The sequence below is a fragment of the Rhinolophus sinicus genome, chromosome 5, assembly GCF_057876585.1.
Source record: "Rhinolophus sinicus isolate RSI-liver-muscle chromosome 5, RSI-T2T, whole genome shotgun sequence".
Classification (NCBI taxonomy): domain Eukaryota; kingdom Metazoa; phylum Chordata; class Mammalia; order Chiroptera; family Rhinolophidae; genus Rhinolophus; species Rhinolophus sinicus.
In genome coordinates this window covers 4,036,291-4,052,565 of record NC_142505.1, presented here as the reverse complement: position 1 = coordinate 4,052,565, position 16,275 = coordinate 4,036,291, and the positions used below count along the sequence as shown (strand labels likewise).

At 44.9% G+C, this 16,275-nt stretch overlaps 1 protein-coding gene across 1 annotated transcript in view; it reads left to right on the top strand.

Annotated features, from left to right (window-relative positions):
* The window catches only part of SUMF1 (sulfatase modifying factor 1), a 278,602-nt gene extending 262,609 nt beyond the window's left edge, over positions 1-15,993 (top strand). Inside the window, exon 10 of the mRNA XM_074312228.2 lies at positions 15,865-15,993. Coding sequence (XP_074168329.2) covers positions 15,865-15,885 — 21 coding nt within the window. The 3' untranslated portion in view covers positions 15,886-15,993. The remainder of the gene's footprint in view (positions 1-15,864) is intronic.
* Positions 15,994-16,275: the final 282 nt, after the last annotated feature.

The window sequence follows — 16,275 nt, the reverse complement described above, 5'->3', positions numbered from 1 at the left end:
TTCGCAATGGGTTCACGTCTGACCGCCGGGAGGGGTGGTGCAGCGCTGGAGTCGCCGCCCCTTCAGTTAGGAATTCTGACTCGAGGGAGGTTTCTCAAGGTCTCTGAGGACAAAATGCTTCTTGTCACTGCCTTCCAGTTCCGCGCCTTCCACCTTCCCTTTCCTAGAGGCTGCGGGCGAGTGTGAGGAAGGCCCTGGAAACGGGACCAGAAAACTTGGGGCTCAGTCAGAGCTCCGCATCTGGGTGTAGGACCTCAAGCAGATTGCTTACACTTCCCGAGTCTCAGCTTGTTCATGTAGGGAATGCAGATGAAAGGCTTTTGGTGAGATTTCAGTGAGGCAGCGGACACTGCAGTGGTCTGTGAACCATGACGAGTTCTGCAAGCGTGAGGAAGGAGTGTCATCGAGCCCAGGAGGAGTGCCGAGCTGCGAAGACCATGCTCAGCTGGAGGTGCGGTCAAATTGGGGTGCTGGCGTGGGCCCCTCTTCGGAGAACCCGTGTTCTAGCTTTACAAGGCAGGCGCGGGAAGAGGGTGAGGCATTATGTGCAGCCTACAGGTAATTCCCTCCATCGCCATGTTCTCTTTCTCCTCTCTACCCAACTCTGTGACATCACGTCCCTTCCTGGATGTCACTGACGGACATTTCATGCTGGTGGCACCTGGATGACTGGGGGAACGGCAGCATTGTTGTATGTTCCACGTCCAGGGCGGGTAGGCTCGGCCTTATGCGTTCTTAGCCCTGTGAGAGAGCAACCTTCTCTGAGTCTGGTTCACATTGCAGACTTCTGGTCACCCATGGAGAGCTTGTGAATTTTATTTTGTATTATCTTGTATTTTCAGGAACCTTGTCTCAGAGCTTACTAGCTTAGTTTCTCTCCCTTTGATAGCAGGATAATATTAATAGTGTTTCATATTAGGGTAACTGACTAATTTGGGTTACATATAATGGCTGGATTTGTTTAAGTATTAACATTGACCCGTAAGAGTTATGACTGTTGAGACCATACCTTATTCAGGCCTCCTGTCTTTCTATTTCCCCAGAAAGACCCAGTACAGTGTCTGGTAAGTAGGAGGTGCCTAATGAGTGTCCAGTGAATGAATAGTGAAGAATAATAATCAGTACTTCTGAAGGTCTAAAATGTGTTGGGACCCCTTTAGAGAGGCTCTCATTTAATCTTTTCAGTGGCCTTATGAGGCAGATAATATCCTCATTTTATTGGTGAGAAAACTGAATGGCAGAGCACATAAAAGATTTACCCAAGGTCATGCAGTAGCAAGACGTATGAACTTAAAATTAGGTTAGTCTTGCCTCAGTGCATTTTGTGCTATATTTCTGCACCTTTAAATGCCTTCTAGTATTAGTATAGGTAGTTCCTTAGATAACGTAGCTTCTGAAAGAGGAAAACTGACACTAAGATAGGGGCTGTAAACAAATGTCTATTTAAGAAAGAGAAAGGGTCTGATGTGGAGACGAGATCCCTCTTCTCTTCCACAAATCGTGTTCTACTATTAAATTTGTACTCAACATTCCCCAAATCACCGATACTTACTAAATACTTATGTGCCAGGAACGTGAGTAGTGCTGTGTACACATCTGGTTCTCACGACCACCCATGAAGCAGATACTAGCATTTCCCAGGTCTGTCGACGGGGAGCTCTGACTCCCAGAGGGAAGCACCCCGCCCCTGGGCCCACGGCAGAGCCTGGCTTGGATGTAAATGTAGGTCTGTCTGACTCTCGAGTGGAATCTCCTACCTGCTTCGTGATACTACCTGCCGCCTCTTCTGCTGTTACAGTCAGAACTGGCAGTTGCAGGTCAGTTAGCCCGGGACTGCAGAGCACCCCTTCCGGACTGTAACCCCTTCAGCGCTGGGCACCGTCCCTGCTGCCCCACACTGTTCAGCTAGTTCTTGGCACGTGCCCGTTTCGTACTTGCCGGGAGTTCTCAGCGTCAGCCAGCTGGGCAGTCGGTCTCTGAAACACTGAGAACAAGAGGAAGGTCAGTCGTGCCTCAGTGTCACCCTGGGTGGCATCACTTCTCTGCTGGAGCAAACGCTCTGTGTCCCGTACCATGTTTCCTGACCCCCCAGGAATTTCAGCAGTAGCTGTTCTGGACAGTTCCCGGCGGCGGCCCTCGCCTCACCCTGCCGGCCTTCTGTCTTTCTGGTCTTCTCCTCGGCTTGTTCTGAACCCGAAGCTCTTAGTCTGTTTTGGGCAGCACAGAATGGGGGCGGGGTGGGGGTGGGGTTTAATGCCCCCAGCAAACCCCGGCTGTGGACAATTGGATAAATGCCTCAGCCCCGTGTCCTTCAGGGGAAATTCTTAGGTGTGGTCTGCATGGTCCCTGAGAGCTAATCCCCAGCGGCACTGGGCACAGCGCCCCCGTTGTTTTTCCCACCACTCTGTGTCACTCTGTCTGGTCCCTAACTGCCACCTCCCGGGAGTGTCTCCAACACGCACTGCTGGCGCCCAAGTCCTTGTCTCTGGGTTTTTTTGTTTGTTCGTTTTATTTTGTTTTGTTTTTTTGAGGAGGTGGGTGGTGTGGGGAAGGGAAAAACTAAATAAGATACATGCTTATTTGTTAATGACTTGGAGCTCGAGGCCACATGTGACATCACATCATGTGAACAAACCGCATGGTCGGACTAATTAGAGAAGCCGGCTCAGAGCAGACCGAGCTCCAAGGCCTTGGAAAGACAGGTTTAAGGTAAGTGGAGAGACAGCTTCATTTTCAGAATTGCCCTTTCCGCCCTTCAGAGTTCACAGTGTATAACCAATTATACTGATGAAGAGATGCAACGCTTTAAAAGGACGCAGGCATGAGTCAGTTTGCTGGAACCTAAGGTGACCACAAATTCAGTTGACTTCCCTTCTCTGCACTATCGATTTTGGTATAAAAGACTAATCTGCACTGCATCCCTGCGTCTGTGGTCCGAGGCGCTTGCCAGTTGATTGGTTTTATGACTTTTTTCTCCTTGAGCCTCTGTTAGGGCTTTGTTTTTGAAAGATGCCAGGTATGATATTTATAATCACTAAGCAATCATCCCACCAAAAAAAAAAAGTTGAGAGAAGTACATGGCAGATGGTGACATGAAAATTATTTTGAAGACTATTTTTCATAATGATGAAGGATGAAGTGGGATCCTGGCACGCGTGTGGGAGGCAGGCAGGATTTACGCCTGGTGTGTCTGGGCTCCTACAGCTAATGTATCAACTTGTTTGAAAACTTTTTAATTAGGAGGATCAGTAGGACGTGTGGATGAGTCACGGAGAGAAGACCTTTCACTTCCGGTAAATGAGGGCAAACTAACCGTCAGGAGCAAGGGCTGCGTTTCTTTCTGTGCCCAGAGCAAAGAGCGCTGTTCTAATGAGACGAGGCCGCGAGTCTGACCCCTGGATGGGCCAAGTCAGGCCGCCTGGTTCCGTGGCCCTGACTGCTCTCCTCACCCCTTCGCCGCCGTCACATGGGTCTAACGCAGAGCGCCACAAACTATACATTTTCATCTGACCTTGTCGCTTGCATGACGGAAATCATTCACTCGCTTCCCACTGCATGTGGCGTAAAACCAAACCCCTTACCACAGGCCTTAGGGCCCTGTACAGTTGGGCCCCGTCCTCTAAGCTTTATCACCTCATTTGGAGGGTCTCACCCCTTTGCTCCCTGTTTTAGCCAAACTGTCATGTGACAGATAGGTCCAAGCTCTTGCCAAACATTTTCATAATACTGAATAAGCTGTAGTAATACAGCATAATAAGGTATATTAATTTTAAATGAGATAATATTTGTGAAAAATTATATCCCAAACTGCAAATACTGTATTATTAATTATTGTTATGATTGTTGTTATTACTGATAACGTCATTAGTAGGGCTGGATTCTTAGAAAGCAAAGTCCCTGTAAAGCATTGGAATATTTAGGGGGCAAAAAGCATTTCTAAATGAAGCATTCCTTAACTGGGAATGCTCCTCACAGAAAGAGACATATGTGTGTGTTCACTGGAGTGTTCTCTGTTTGTTGCTCTACTCAGCCATGGTCAGACTTTGAGAAGACCCCAAGAAGAACAATCCAGATTTGGTGCACAGGGAACGTGGACTACTTACTGGCCTCCTTCCCAGCACCCGACAGGCTGTGTTATTTCGTCTATTTACCTGTTTGCTTCTTCACTGCCTATTTCTCCCATGCAGACAATGTGCATTTCACCAGAGCTAGTCCAGTGCCTGATGTCTAACAGGTGCCTCCTAAATATGTGTGGCTTGGGTAGTACACGAAGTAAAATGCACACTCTAAGGATGGTGGGTGAAAGTCTTATTGTTGGTACACAGGATGGGCTTTCAAACCTTCAGGAAGGCTTGTAAGCTGGACTTGAAACAATCTAGAGCATTTCTAAAGGCTTTAGGTCTAAGCCTTCCAAGCATGCATGATAATTCTTATGTTAGTACTGGCTAGAAAGCTACCGGCTCTGTTTGGAAATGTGTGTTGACATGCTTGAGACAGGTCTGGTGTTGGGCAGAAGTATTTTGACATTGATGGACAGCTTTGTGGCCGTTGAGTAGAATTCTGAGATTCCCATTGGTGCAGTAGCCCCACGAAGTTGGGCTCCTTGCAAACCACAATTTCTCACTCTCCCTGATCTGAAATGCACTATGATGGCTTGAGTTCTTATGACTGAGATTTACGCTTTTGAATTGGTTTTACCAGGGTAACAGCCAGCGCTCCAGGAAGCATATTGCAGATGTTCAATAGATACTTAGTGACTGGAGACAGGGTCCCATTTTCTCTTACTGATCAATAGGCAGTCCTATGCCATTCAAGCCCCAGTGAAGCCGTCTCCCACACTGAGTAGGCTTTGCCTGCTTAGCTAGTAGGATGACATGGCACTGACCGAGTGTGACTTCCGAGGCTATGAAACCCATTAGGGTTTCCCTCTTGCTGTTTCTTGTTCATTCTGGGGGAAGTCAGCTGCCATGTTGTAGAGACACTCGGGCCGCCTCTGGAGTGGTTCCTGTGGTGACACTGAGGCTTCCTGCCAACATCCATGTATGTGAACCACCGGGGAAATCTCCAGCCCCAGTCTAACCTTCAGATGCCTGCGGCCCTGTCAGCCACGTGGCTTCTAAATCCCCAGTTCACAGAAACTGTGAGATGATACATGCTTAGTGTTTTAAGACACTAACTTTTGGGGCAATTTGTTATATGACGATAGGTAAGACATACACATAGGGATCAAAGCAAGGACCCAAACGAAACCTCTTCAGAAAGCAGGCTAGTTCTATTGTCGTTATCAGTGTTTTCCCGTTGGGCTCTCACTGCCCTCGCTGTGCGCCAAGCCTGCTAACCTGGTGTCTGCCGCATCACTTGTCGTTGTTTTCCCCAACCTGCTGTTTGTCCCTGTCTTGGGTTTCTGTGTGGTGCTCAGAAGTGTGTTCATTTGATGGTGATGTAGTCAGTCCTTTGCCTTTGCGTTTTTTCTTTTCCTTTGTGTTTTTCCAAATTGTTCCTAGTTTCCCTTTCCAAAGCTTTAATAAAAATTCAATAGTTTTTTTTTAATAACTCATTTTTTATAGTTTTGGGTATAACCTAGCCACCTCATTACTATAAAATCTAGATTTTTCTCTTACATCATACTATGTATTACATGGCAGAACTTAAAAGGTTACTAAATTTACAATAGATTACATACCCTTGTTTCCTTTATTTTCACAGTCTGCCACTTTGTCAAAGAAGAACATTTCAATTGGTCTGTTTGGTATAAAGTCATTTCAGTGCTACCTAATATGTTGTTTCCACAAATTCCTTGCCACTTAAATTTTAGATGGTTCTATTCTAGATTTTCTATAATCATAAAAGTCCGCAGGTCTGCAACTTCATATATCTTAGTTTACTCAGAAACTTTTATTTAGAAAGTTTTCTGGCATGTAGACTATCACCTTGACCTTCTCTCGTCCTTTGGGCTGTGTTTGATCTACTAGCCTGAATTGGCGGAAATGTGAACAGTCAGTTTTCTTTTAATTAATATCCTTATTGGAGTTGACAGTATATTGCCCTCATTTGTAAGTCTATTAGTAAATTCCTCAGCAGCATTCTTAAAGAAGAAAAAAGACCCAGCAAGTCTCTTGATACTTTTCTCGAAGTTTCATTTAAGTTCAAAACACAACATTCATTTGTGGACGAGATTTCAGTTGTTGCTCATAATTTCTGTGGTTAGAGCTTGACCCAGGCGTTCAGGAAGTCAGGTGTCTGCATTATGGATGGTTTCCAAGCAGCTACATTGGATCACCACCTGGGTGGCAGCTGTTCTGACATTTCATCTGTGCTCTGTCAAACGGGGTTGGCATCCACTGCTGGCTCTGCAGTGGAGATTTCTGACAATTCCTGTCATTTGTTTTCCCTGAAGCCAGGCCCTTCTTTGAAACATGGTGAACCTGTATCTTTTGCTCTTTTCTGCTGGAAGCTTTTCAACTTGAAAACAGTTCCTGCGGTGCTGTTATATTCCATTCCTGCCTTTATTAGCAAAGTATCCTAGTCACTGAACAACATCCGCCAGGATTTTTAATAACGACTTAGGGGGCGAGTCATATCAAATGATATGTATACTTTTATCTACTTATTAATACAAGCATATCTTGTGCTTTAGTGGTTAAATCACTGTTCTGTGCCTTATCATTTCGCAAGTACCCTGGAGCATTCACTCCCACGCCTCACATTTTTCAGTGGACATTTTCATTGGCCTTCTATTAGTTCTTCAAACCAGCTCTGCTTTCAGCGACCACAGGGCCTTTGAACGTGGTGCTTCTTCTTCCTGAAATGTGCTCCCTCTTTGCTCCTCTCTCCTGTCACCAAGTTAATGATTACCCATCCATCGAATTCAGTTGAAACATCATTTGCTCAAGACTCAGTCAGGTACTTTTGTTATATTCTCTGAAGGCATCATTATTAGCTGTCCAATTTCAACTGCTGATTTGTGTGATTATTTAATGTTTCTCTTTCCTTCTAGACTTCAAATTCTATGAGAACAGGGACTAACTGGGTCTGGTTTGGCCCCACATTGTATTCTCTGCATCTAGTACCTTGCCTGGCACATGTAGGGACTTGAATATTTGTTGGGTGAATGAATGGATGGTTTTGAAATTATATACATGGAAACTGAGACATAGAATCTTAACTAGCTTCACCAAAGTCCTACAGCAACTAAGTAGCAGACGTAGGGCTTGAACGTGGGCCTTCCATTTTCTAGTTTTGTGATCTTTCTACAAAATACAGCTATTCTGTGGCTCTGTGTTGGCCCTTTTACATTTCTCCTTTTCTTAAAGCAGTTGTTTGCTCCAGGGCTCACAGGTGACTAGGCTAATTCAGATCCACACCTTGACTGTGACTGCGGCCTCCAAGGAGATGACAGGTGTGTGTCAGTGCGCCTACATATTGACGGTGCGGAAAAGGAGACACAAATCATATTTCTTCCAGAGTCCTTCCCTTTTAATGGGTTATAGTTCTAGAGAAATAAACTGAGCTGTGGGAGCTATTATGAAGAGACTCATCCGATGAGGGCTGTGGGAAGAGGCAGAAGCACTGCTCAGAACTACGTCAGTGTATGTCAGTCTGAAGCTGCGAGGTCCACGCGTATTACACTCAGTCCAGATATGACTAAATGTTTTCATCCTGAATCTTCTGCTCATTAGCTGTGAGAGGTCATACAAGTCCTCTCTGGCCTTAGTTCCATGTCTAAAAAATGGTGGCTATATATGTGTGTGCGTGTGCATGGTGTGCGTTAGGAGTGATCATAAGAATTATTGGCAGAAACTCTGACTGCAGGTCTACAAAAAACTGCCCCCCTTTCCCTCACATTGTTTGCTTAGTGAGCTAGAATGTACTTGTGACCTGGGGCCCTAGGATAGATGCTTATTCCATTATTTAACCCAGCTCTTCCAAGAGTTTACAGGCGCCAGTCCCATCTGTCTTTAGATTATGACTGTTTTCTGGGGCTCATTGTTCATGATTTCCAGGCTCTTCTCTCTCTCAGACCCTCTCTACATATAATGATATACAATGTGATGTACAATTATATATACATATATATACACACACACACACACACACACACCACAGATATACAATTATATATGTATATATAATTAGCTGTGCATATCACAGCATACATAGATCTTGAATATATAGCTTGCATATATATATGTATAAATGTATTTAAAATTAGATCATATTATGCATACTATTCTCACAAACGACAATTTTGCAGCAGAAAAGTAATGTTTTCCCCGTTTTCCTCACTCCTCAACACCTAATTGGTAGTCCCTCCCAGTACCTCATGGTCTCACAAAAAAGCTGAAGAAAAAATAACCATTGTGGGCTGGAAGAAATCACCTAAACTCTAGGTGTCTTTAACCTGACTAGCTCCATTGACAGTGAACTTGAGTCGAGTGAAGCAACTGCTTACAGAGCAACCAGACAGGACTGTGGGATTGGAATTCGGTGCATTGAGCTGATCCTGTGAAACGGTGGTTCCAACACTACAAAGTATATGCAAGCTATATATTCAAGATCTGTGTGTACTGTGATATCCTATTTCTTTTCCTTAGCAATATTTAAGGAAGTCATGGACATCTTTCCCTGTTAGTTCATCTAATTTAGTTTTTATTTTTTTGGCTGGCTGGCAATTCATTGCATTTCTATACTTTACTTAAACAATGATCTTCTCATGGGTATTTGTATTGTTCCCAGTCTTGTCCTATTTCAGGCCATGCTGCGGTGAACATCCTTCTGCAAATATCTTTGCATATTTATGTTTCTTCTTAACAAATCCGTAGACTCTACACTTCAAGTTGGTCATAGTATTTAGGCTCAAAATTGTATAAGTAAAGCAGTAGAGTTAGCCAACTCCTGCAGGAGGCGGGAAGGAGATGTCAGGCTGAGGGTGATTTTAGATACGAGGCCATGAAATGCAGCAGCCTCTCCTTGGTCAGACTTTGTAGTCTTTATAGATTCCTATCTATATATGTATCTATATATCTATATCTATCAATCTATCTAGATCTATAGAGAGAAGCAATTTGGAATATATGTATATTTGGAATATACATATGTATTTGGAATATATATATACATATAAAACATATTACAGAGATTCATGTGATCTGAGATAGAGGAGAGACATCAGAAGTCATGGAGTAAATATATATATATATATTTAAATTTATATATAAACGTGTGTATATTTTAACCCCCTCCAAATGGTTATCAAGAAGTGTTATCCCTCCCTTGACAAGTCCTGTCAGTAGAGGGGCTGCTATGGGAACCAGGGCACATAGCCAGAGTGTGTACCCATCCGTCCTGTGGGAAAACTGACAGAGGCCTGAAGAGCAGATGTGGTTTCCCCTGTGTGCATCAGATTTGGGGGCAGAGCACAGCAATCTGGCACAGCTGGAAGTCAGATTCTGGAAGAGAGACCCCCATCCTTGGCTCTGGGGGCTTTGAAGCTCCTTACTGCAGCCGGAGGCAGCCAGGATGTAACAGTATTACGAGTGGGCTTCAGCTCCATGCTGCTACCTCAGCATTTAGCTTTGGGGGTAGAGCAGCCCCACCCTCCCCACCCTGCCCACCCCAGAGTGATTAACAAGCTGAGTCCCGGCCTTGTGGTTGCAGCTGTATGACCTGGCAAGCTATTGGCAGGATTTGCCGCACCAGCATTCAGGCTGGTAAGCTGGCACAATCGGAGGACTGGGGTCCAAGACTTGCCACTGTTGACCAGGATTACTTGCCTTAGGCATTGCTGAGTTTCCGTGACACTTTGCAGAAAGAGAGCTTCTTTCCTGGGAGGCCAGCAGTCCAGGGACAAGTCTTGGGCATTTCAACGCTTCCCTCTCAAGGAAAATGGTAGAAGTGCAGAGAGCAGAGAGGTAGGCAGCTGGGGCATTGGTATTTGAGCAGAGATTCATCACACTGTTGCTCCAGCCCCGTCTCTCTCGTCTCACATGCCCAGAGCCAAGGTTTGAATGCAGATGCTTTTATTCCAAATTCTTTGCCACATCCTTCAGCCCTTCCTCTGTTTTTATCAGGTGGAGCCTGTGGGAGTTGGGTAGAGTACGTATGAAAGGATTATTCTTTTTGGCAATAGCCGTTGTGCCCAAATAATCAGAAAATATAGAAAAGATTTACTCCAGAATCAAGAAGTTAGCTTCCCTTCTCTGTTGCTTGTGAGGAAGTATAAAGACATGTGAACACTTGATTCATTTTTATCCATATTAGGACTTCAATTTTACCACTTCTTTCAGTCCTTTGTCTTGGAGGAACCAATTCTTGTTTTATGTTATGAGTTAAGAATTCTACATGTTTCAGGCCACACATGTTGTGGCTTTCCGGTTTTATTGCCCTTATTTGGTGTTTTGCTTCCCACCAGTCCTGGATGGTCACTCCCAATTCTGCCAAACTGTTTGTTGCAAGTGAAAAGAACTACGTACACTTGTCAGTTTGGAGTAGAGAGTTATAAAACTGAATCCGAATTAAACTGCATAGTACCCGCCATTCCTGGAATTGAGATATTTGTATGTCTCTTAAATATGTGGAATGGTGCGGGAAGTTATCTGAAGCTGTGCTCTTGGCTGAAACACAAAATTCTTGATCCACAAGGAGTGAAAGAATCTCCCAGAAACTCTGTGATTGCACTGAGGCCAGTTTCTGCTCTGTTAACCCAGACCACAGACATACGGGGCAAAACTACCATAAAAATACAATCTAAGTAAAACTACTGTTGTGTACTCTATTCCTTTTGCTTTGAATTTATTTTCCTGCAATCTTTGCCTATAAAAGTCCTACTATTCTCACCAGTTCTACTACTGAAAATAAGCAATAAGTAGCTGTTATCTGTTTTCTTGTCACCTTCATGCTAAACTGTAAGTTTATAGCCTGAAGGACAGGAAAGGTGTCCCTTATTTCTCTGTAATCATTACATCACCCCCATGCCTCGCAAACTGTTGCAACAGAATTTGTTGAATTGGCCTCCAAGAATCCTCCCTGAGGAATGGAAAGATGCCTGGGTGTTAAGATGAAGGTGTGGCCTGGCCGGATCTCCAGAGTGTGGTCACAGCACATCCACCAGGTACGCTGCAGCATGTGACATCACAGCTTCCGGTTGGCCAGTAGCGTGGAGTCCGTGCCAGTTCCAGTGGGACTCTGGCGAGTCACTCAGTTTTCTCATCTGTACCAAGTGAGATAATAACGCACAGGATGATGGGGTACAGCACGTACGGCTCTGAGTGCTCAGTACATACGCTGTAGTGTTGAAGGTGCCGTCCCAACCTCCTGCCCTCCCCAAACAATGAGACCAGCTCCAAGAGTCGGGGTGGCCGCTGTGGAGAAGGGGCAGGAGCCTGTCCCCCGCTGAAGTGGGGCATTCTGTCTTCTTATACAGCGATGGCACGAGCCTGGCGCTGGGTGGAAAGTCAGGTGACAGCGCTGACTCCTGCTCTGCTGACCCGCTGACTACCTGTCTGTGCCAGAGTTACTTTAGCTCTTTGAGAGTGAAGAGCTTGTTATATTCGTCTTAATGGCAGAGGATGATCGATCACTTACCTCTCATCACACGTCTAATAAGCGGCAGAGCTGGGCTTTGATGGAGGTCTGGCTCCTTCTGGAGCTCCTGGGGACAGAAGAAAGTGTGACTTCCTAAGAGACAGGAAACATGATTTGGGTACTTATCCCTCCCTTTGTCAACATGGGAAAATGCATTTATCTTCTGTCAGGACACAGAGGAACCCCCTTCCCAGTGCCCTTTCCCTTGACCTTCTCCGGTGCCATTTCCTGCCGTGCCATTGAAGGTGGAGTCGCGTCTGACTCTGTCCTAGGCCAGGGTGCACGTGTCCCCGCTCTGGCTCTGATGACAGGGAGCCATCTGATGACCCCGGCACCATTCCCCACTAGCACTCGATGAGGCCGCGTAACAGTGCGAAGCAGTGAGGAGAGTCACTGTGTGTTGCGTTCAGCAGGGGAGATAACTTTACGTCTCAAAATCCTCTGTTCTCCTTCTGCATCTTCCACTATGTGCCCTGCCCCCAGCTTTGCTTTTTTGTTCATCAGCTAACTTCTGCTTTTAGTCCCATCAGTTCTTCCTTTTGTTTGTTTTATGCCCACTGGGAACCTGGAAGACAGGACAGCGTGCATCTGAGACAGAGAGTTATTGTCTGGGAGAGATCAGAGGACGGTGCATTTCTTCTCCTCTTCCGCCTCCTCCTTCTTTGTGATCAAATCTTGGTTCTTTGCTGGTAACTTTTCCAGGCCACCAATTAAAACACTGGATAATGAGCATTTAGTTTCTGGTGATTAAGACCTCCTCTGCCTCCCAGGTCAGTGCCACCTGAATTAATTGGCACCTTCTCAGTTGGAGTTCAGTTCTGTGTCTTATCCTACCAGAGATCTCTCATCCGTTGTCATGCAGGTTTCCTAGCCCTTCCTCGCTCTGCCTGTACCTCTCATCTCTTGATGAGTGTTTGACCCTCTGCCCCCCTCTTGCTCTGTGATTTGTTTCCCTGCCACTATGTTCCTTGCTCCCCTCTGCCCAGAATGGTGTACTTACAGCTGTAGACCCAGGAAACAGTCTGCACAGAGGTCATTGCTAATGGCTCTGCGACTCTGCGATACTAGTTGTTGAACCTCAGCTTTCTCACCTCTTAAAGGAGATGACAGTAGCTTACTCACCTTTTGGATAGTCATGAAGATGAAATAAGATAGTGAATATAAAGGGTTTGGCTGACTACCTGGCCCTTAGTAAATGCTCACTAAATATTAGCTACTATAGATCTCCACTTATACGTATTCAAATCTCACTGCTTCTTCAGGACCCCCATTCAAAATACACTTGTACTAACCACACAAGAAGTCTTTATGACCATCTTCCAGTCCATGGTGACCTCCTCCTTCCCGTATTCTTCTTCTGTGACTTCTACAGAATTATTTGGTTGGCCTGAGTTTATATTCAGAGTCCACAGCTGAAGTGTTCGTGGCGACCAAGAACCAAGCCTGTAGCACAGAGCCAAGGCACATTTCTCTGGAATGGAATTGTGATATTTTGCCCCAGAGTTAAGGGGATTTTGTTTTGTCGATGGTCTTGGGTTCTTGAGTGCTCCACTCATTTCTCACGATGCCAAGACACTGGTATCCTGGGTGTTTTGCTTCCGAGAGTGCAATCAGTTCAGGCTGCTGAGGCTGCCACGTGGGCTGGGCTGTTTGGTAAGCAGTGGGCAGGCCTGTTTTGGACCGCTAAGGTCGTTTACCTTTGCAGGGCTGAAATACAGGATGTTCTGAAAGAACCTTTAGGGTAGATCACAATATCATGTGTGTGCGTCCTCGGTTAGGGGAAGTTTGGGTCCTCATTTCCAGTAACAGTATTATCAGATTCTTTTTAAACTGCAAGAAATTTCACATGTATTTTGCCTCACAAATACCTACAGTTAGATCAGAATTTTAAAAACTGGGCTTCTATTGGCACTGAATGACATTAATTCTGCATTCTCTCCTAACAAGGTTGAAAGAGAGGATTAATCACTTATTCATGCAAAACCAACTCCCATGAATCATTTATTTATCTTATTCTGGTAATTTTGCTGAGCTCATTTTTACATGCCGCAGGTTGCAGATAAAGTGAAAACTCAAGGGTGATTTACTCCACAATAAAGACATGATGGCCTTGTAAACAGGATGTTTCCTATAGGAAATCAATAGGTAACCATGGAAATGACTCTACAATGGGAAAATCTATTTCCTTACGAACAAATCATCAGAAAGACCAACTATAAGATGGAAGGGCTGGACCCGTGCCCTAACCTTTCACAAAGGTGCTTGGTCTACCCAAAGGAGAAAACATGCATGGTGGTGCCAGTAGAGAATTATCTGAAGCTGAGTTGAGAAGCATCACTGTTAACTTTCTGAAGTGGAGCTTGGCAGTTCTTAAGCACCATCCATGGAGGTCTCACTAAGAAACTCACATCTAATGGCAAGAAGAACGTTTGAGAGTATAGGAAGCTTGAATTCTTGACCCAGCCTCACTTCAAGCAGCGATCACATATTTGACAAGTAATTTAATCTCATTGGGCCTCACTGTCTTCATCTGTGAAATGAGTGGGTGAGACCAGCCCAGGGAAGGCAGGGCTGATGTCTGCATCGCCTCACTTCCCCTCCCTTGGGAGACACTACTGATCGATTTTGGCCCTTGTTCTCATTGAGCCTAGACAGAGCCTCAGAATCCTTGCTAACAAGTTCTCCCGGCGGCTGCTTCCTGTGGATCACAGCTGTCATGCCTGAGACATCCATTTGCTTCTGTGTGACCTTTAAGACTCATTTAGCCCTGACGTTACAAGTATTTGCAAACTTAGCTGTAAGCACGGAATGTCCTTTCAGCTCGACTTGAGCACAGATTCCAAACAACAACGAAACAATTAGAAATCTACTTATATTGTCTCTAGTAAGCCAAGGGAATGGTTTGGCCTCATTAATGAGTCAAAATATTTATTTCAGGGAAAAAGTTACTCTTGAGCCACTTACCGATAAAAGTAAAGCGATGTTCGCAGCACTTGGCGTCTGTCTGTTTTTATTATCAGCTCAGACACAGCTTAAGTAGAAATGTTTGGCCAAATTTATGTCCTCTTTGGAGAACTGACTCTGGGTGGTGAACACACAATGTGATATATTGATGATGTAATACAGAATTGTATACCTGAAACCTATGTAACTTTACTAAAAATTGTCACCCCAATAAACTTTAATTAAAAAAAGAAAAAGAAATGTTTGCTATTTTCACCTACTCCGTTGTCAACAGCAGAGGGCAGCACAGTCTCTTTAGGTGTCTTCTTGGGGGCCATTTGTGATCTCCTGGGGCATCGCACACAGGGTGTAAAGGTGGGCTGTGAAGGCTGCAGTGGAAGACGGCATTCACCTGTCAGAAGAGCCACCTTAATTCCAATCTCCAGGACTGTGGTGTTGAAGTCTCCCCTTTAGGCTTTCAGCAGTTACCCTCACCCTCTCTGTAGAGTATTTGCATGTTTTAGCAAGGATGTTGATCCTTTTCATTTTAGTCTTTCTGTTGTTTTTCCCCCTCCTCTTGCTGCTTGTCTCACCTGAGAGGCAGTGTTATATCAGTGAGAAGAGCACAGCTTTTGGCTTCTTCTGAAGGTGTAGGCTTGAACCCCAGCTCTCTCTTGATACATGTGTGACTTTGAGCCAGTCAGTCTCTCAGGCCTCAGGATTCCCTAGCATTAATATTAAGCAGAGACAGAGATACACACTCTTCCAACAGGGTGGTTGTGGATATTAAATAAAATCAGACCATGGGAAAGCATGTTTGAATACAGGTTTTAAAAATAATTTGCAACGTCTCGGATGCTGTTGTCACTCATATGAACCTAGCTTTTAATTCACGTGAATTGCAGAAGTAACTTTCAGAGTTTGTTTCTGAGTTACATAACAGTGTCTGTAAATGGGTGGCTTTGGCTGCCCGGCGTCCTGGGACAGGCTGGGCGTGGAGGCTGCCGTGTTGGGAGCACGACTGTGGGAACTGGTGTCGCTGTCCGGGCTGAGCCTTGAAAGGGTGTGTCAAAGCCCCACAGGCTTGACTGTGAATGTCCACTTGATCCTGAGAAGGGCTAATACTGACATGTGACACCTATCAGCCCAAACGGCTCCCCTTTCCAACAGATATTTGGTAATACCCACTCCACCCTCAAAGATAATGTAACTCATAGGTAATAAAATCTATCTACGTATATAATGTCACACAGAAAATTCAATATAATGCCCTAATTCTAATATAAAGTGCTAGCAGATGTAAAGCAATTAAAAATAACATTGTGTGTGTTTCAATAGGAAAATTTGTGGGCCTGGTGATGCTGAAGACACCAACCCTGACGGCACATAACGCAACGGTCACATGCTTGTACCCACGTGGGAACCACAAACGCAGATTGCCACAGGGACTTCCTACTTGTGACTCAGGTACCAAAACTGTCACTGTGTTATTGGCGAAGTGATTTTCATAGTAATGGACAATTCTTGGTTAAGTTCCCAACTAGATGGTACATCTCTATTGATTTATAGGCTCGAGATTGTTCTGAGTAATTTGTTGCCTATTGGAACTTGCAGCAAAGTTCTACTTGGAGGTTATAAAACCAAGTTAGCATCTAGGCTCACACAACTTCAAAGAGGTTTTTTTCTCCCATATGACTGTCGGGAGGGAGACAGTTTAGTGGATGCTTGTATGGGGTTACCAGTGCTTTG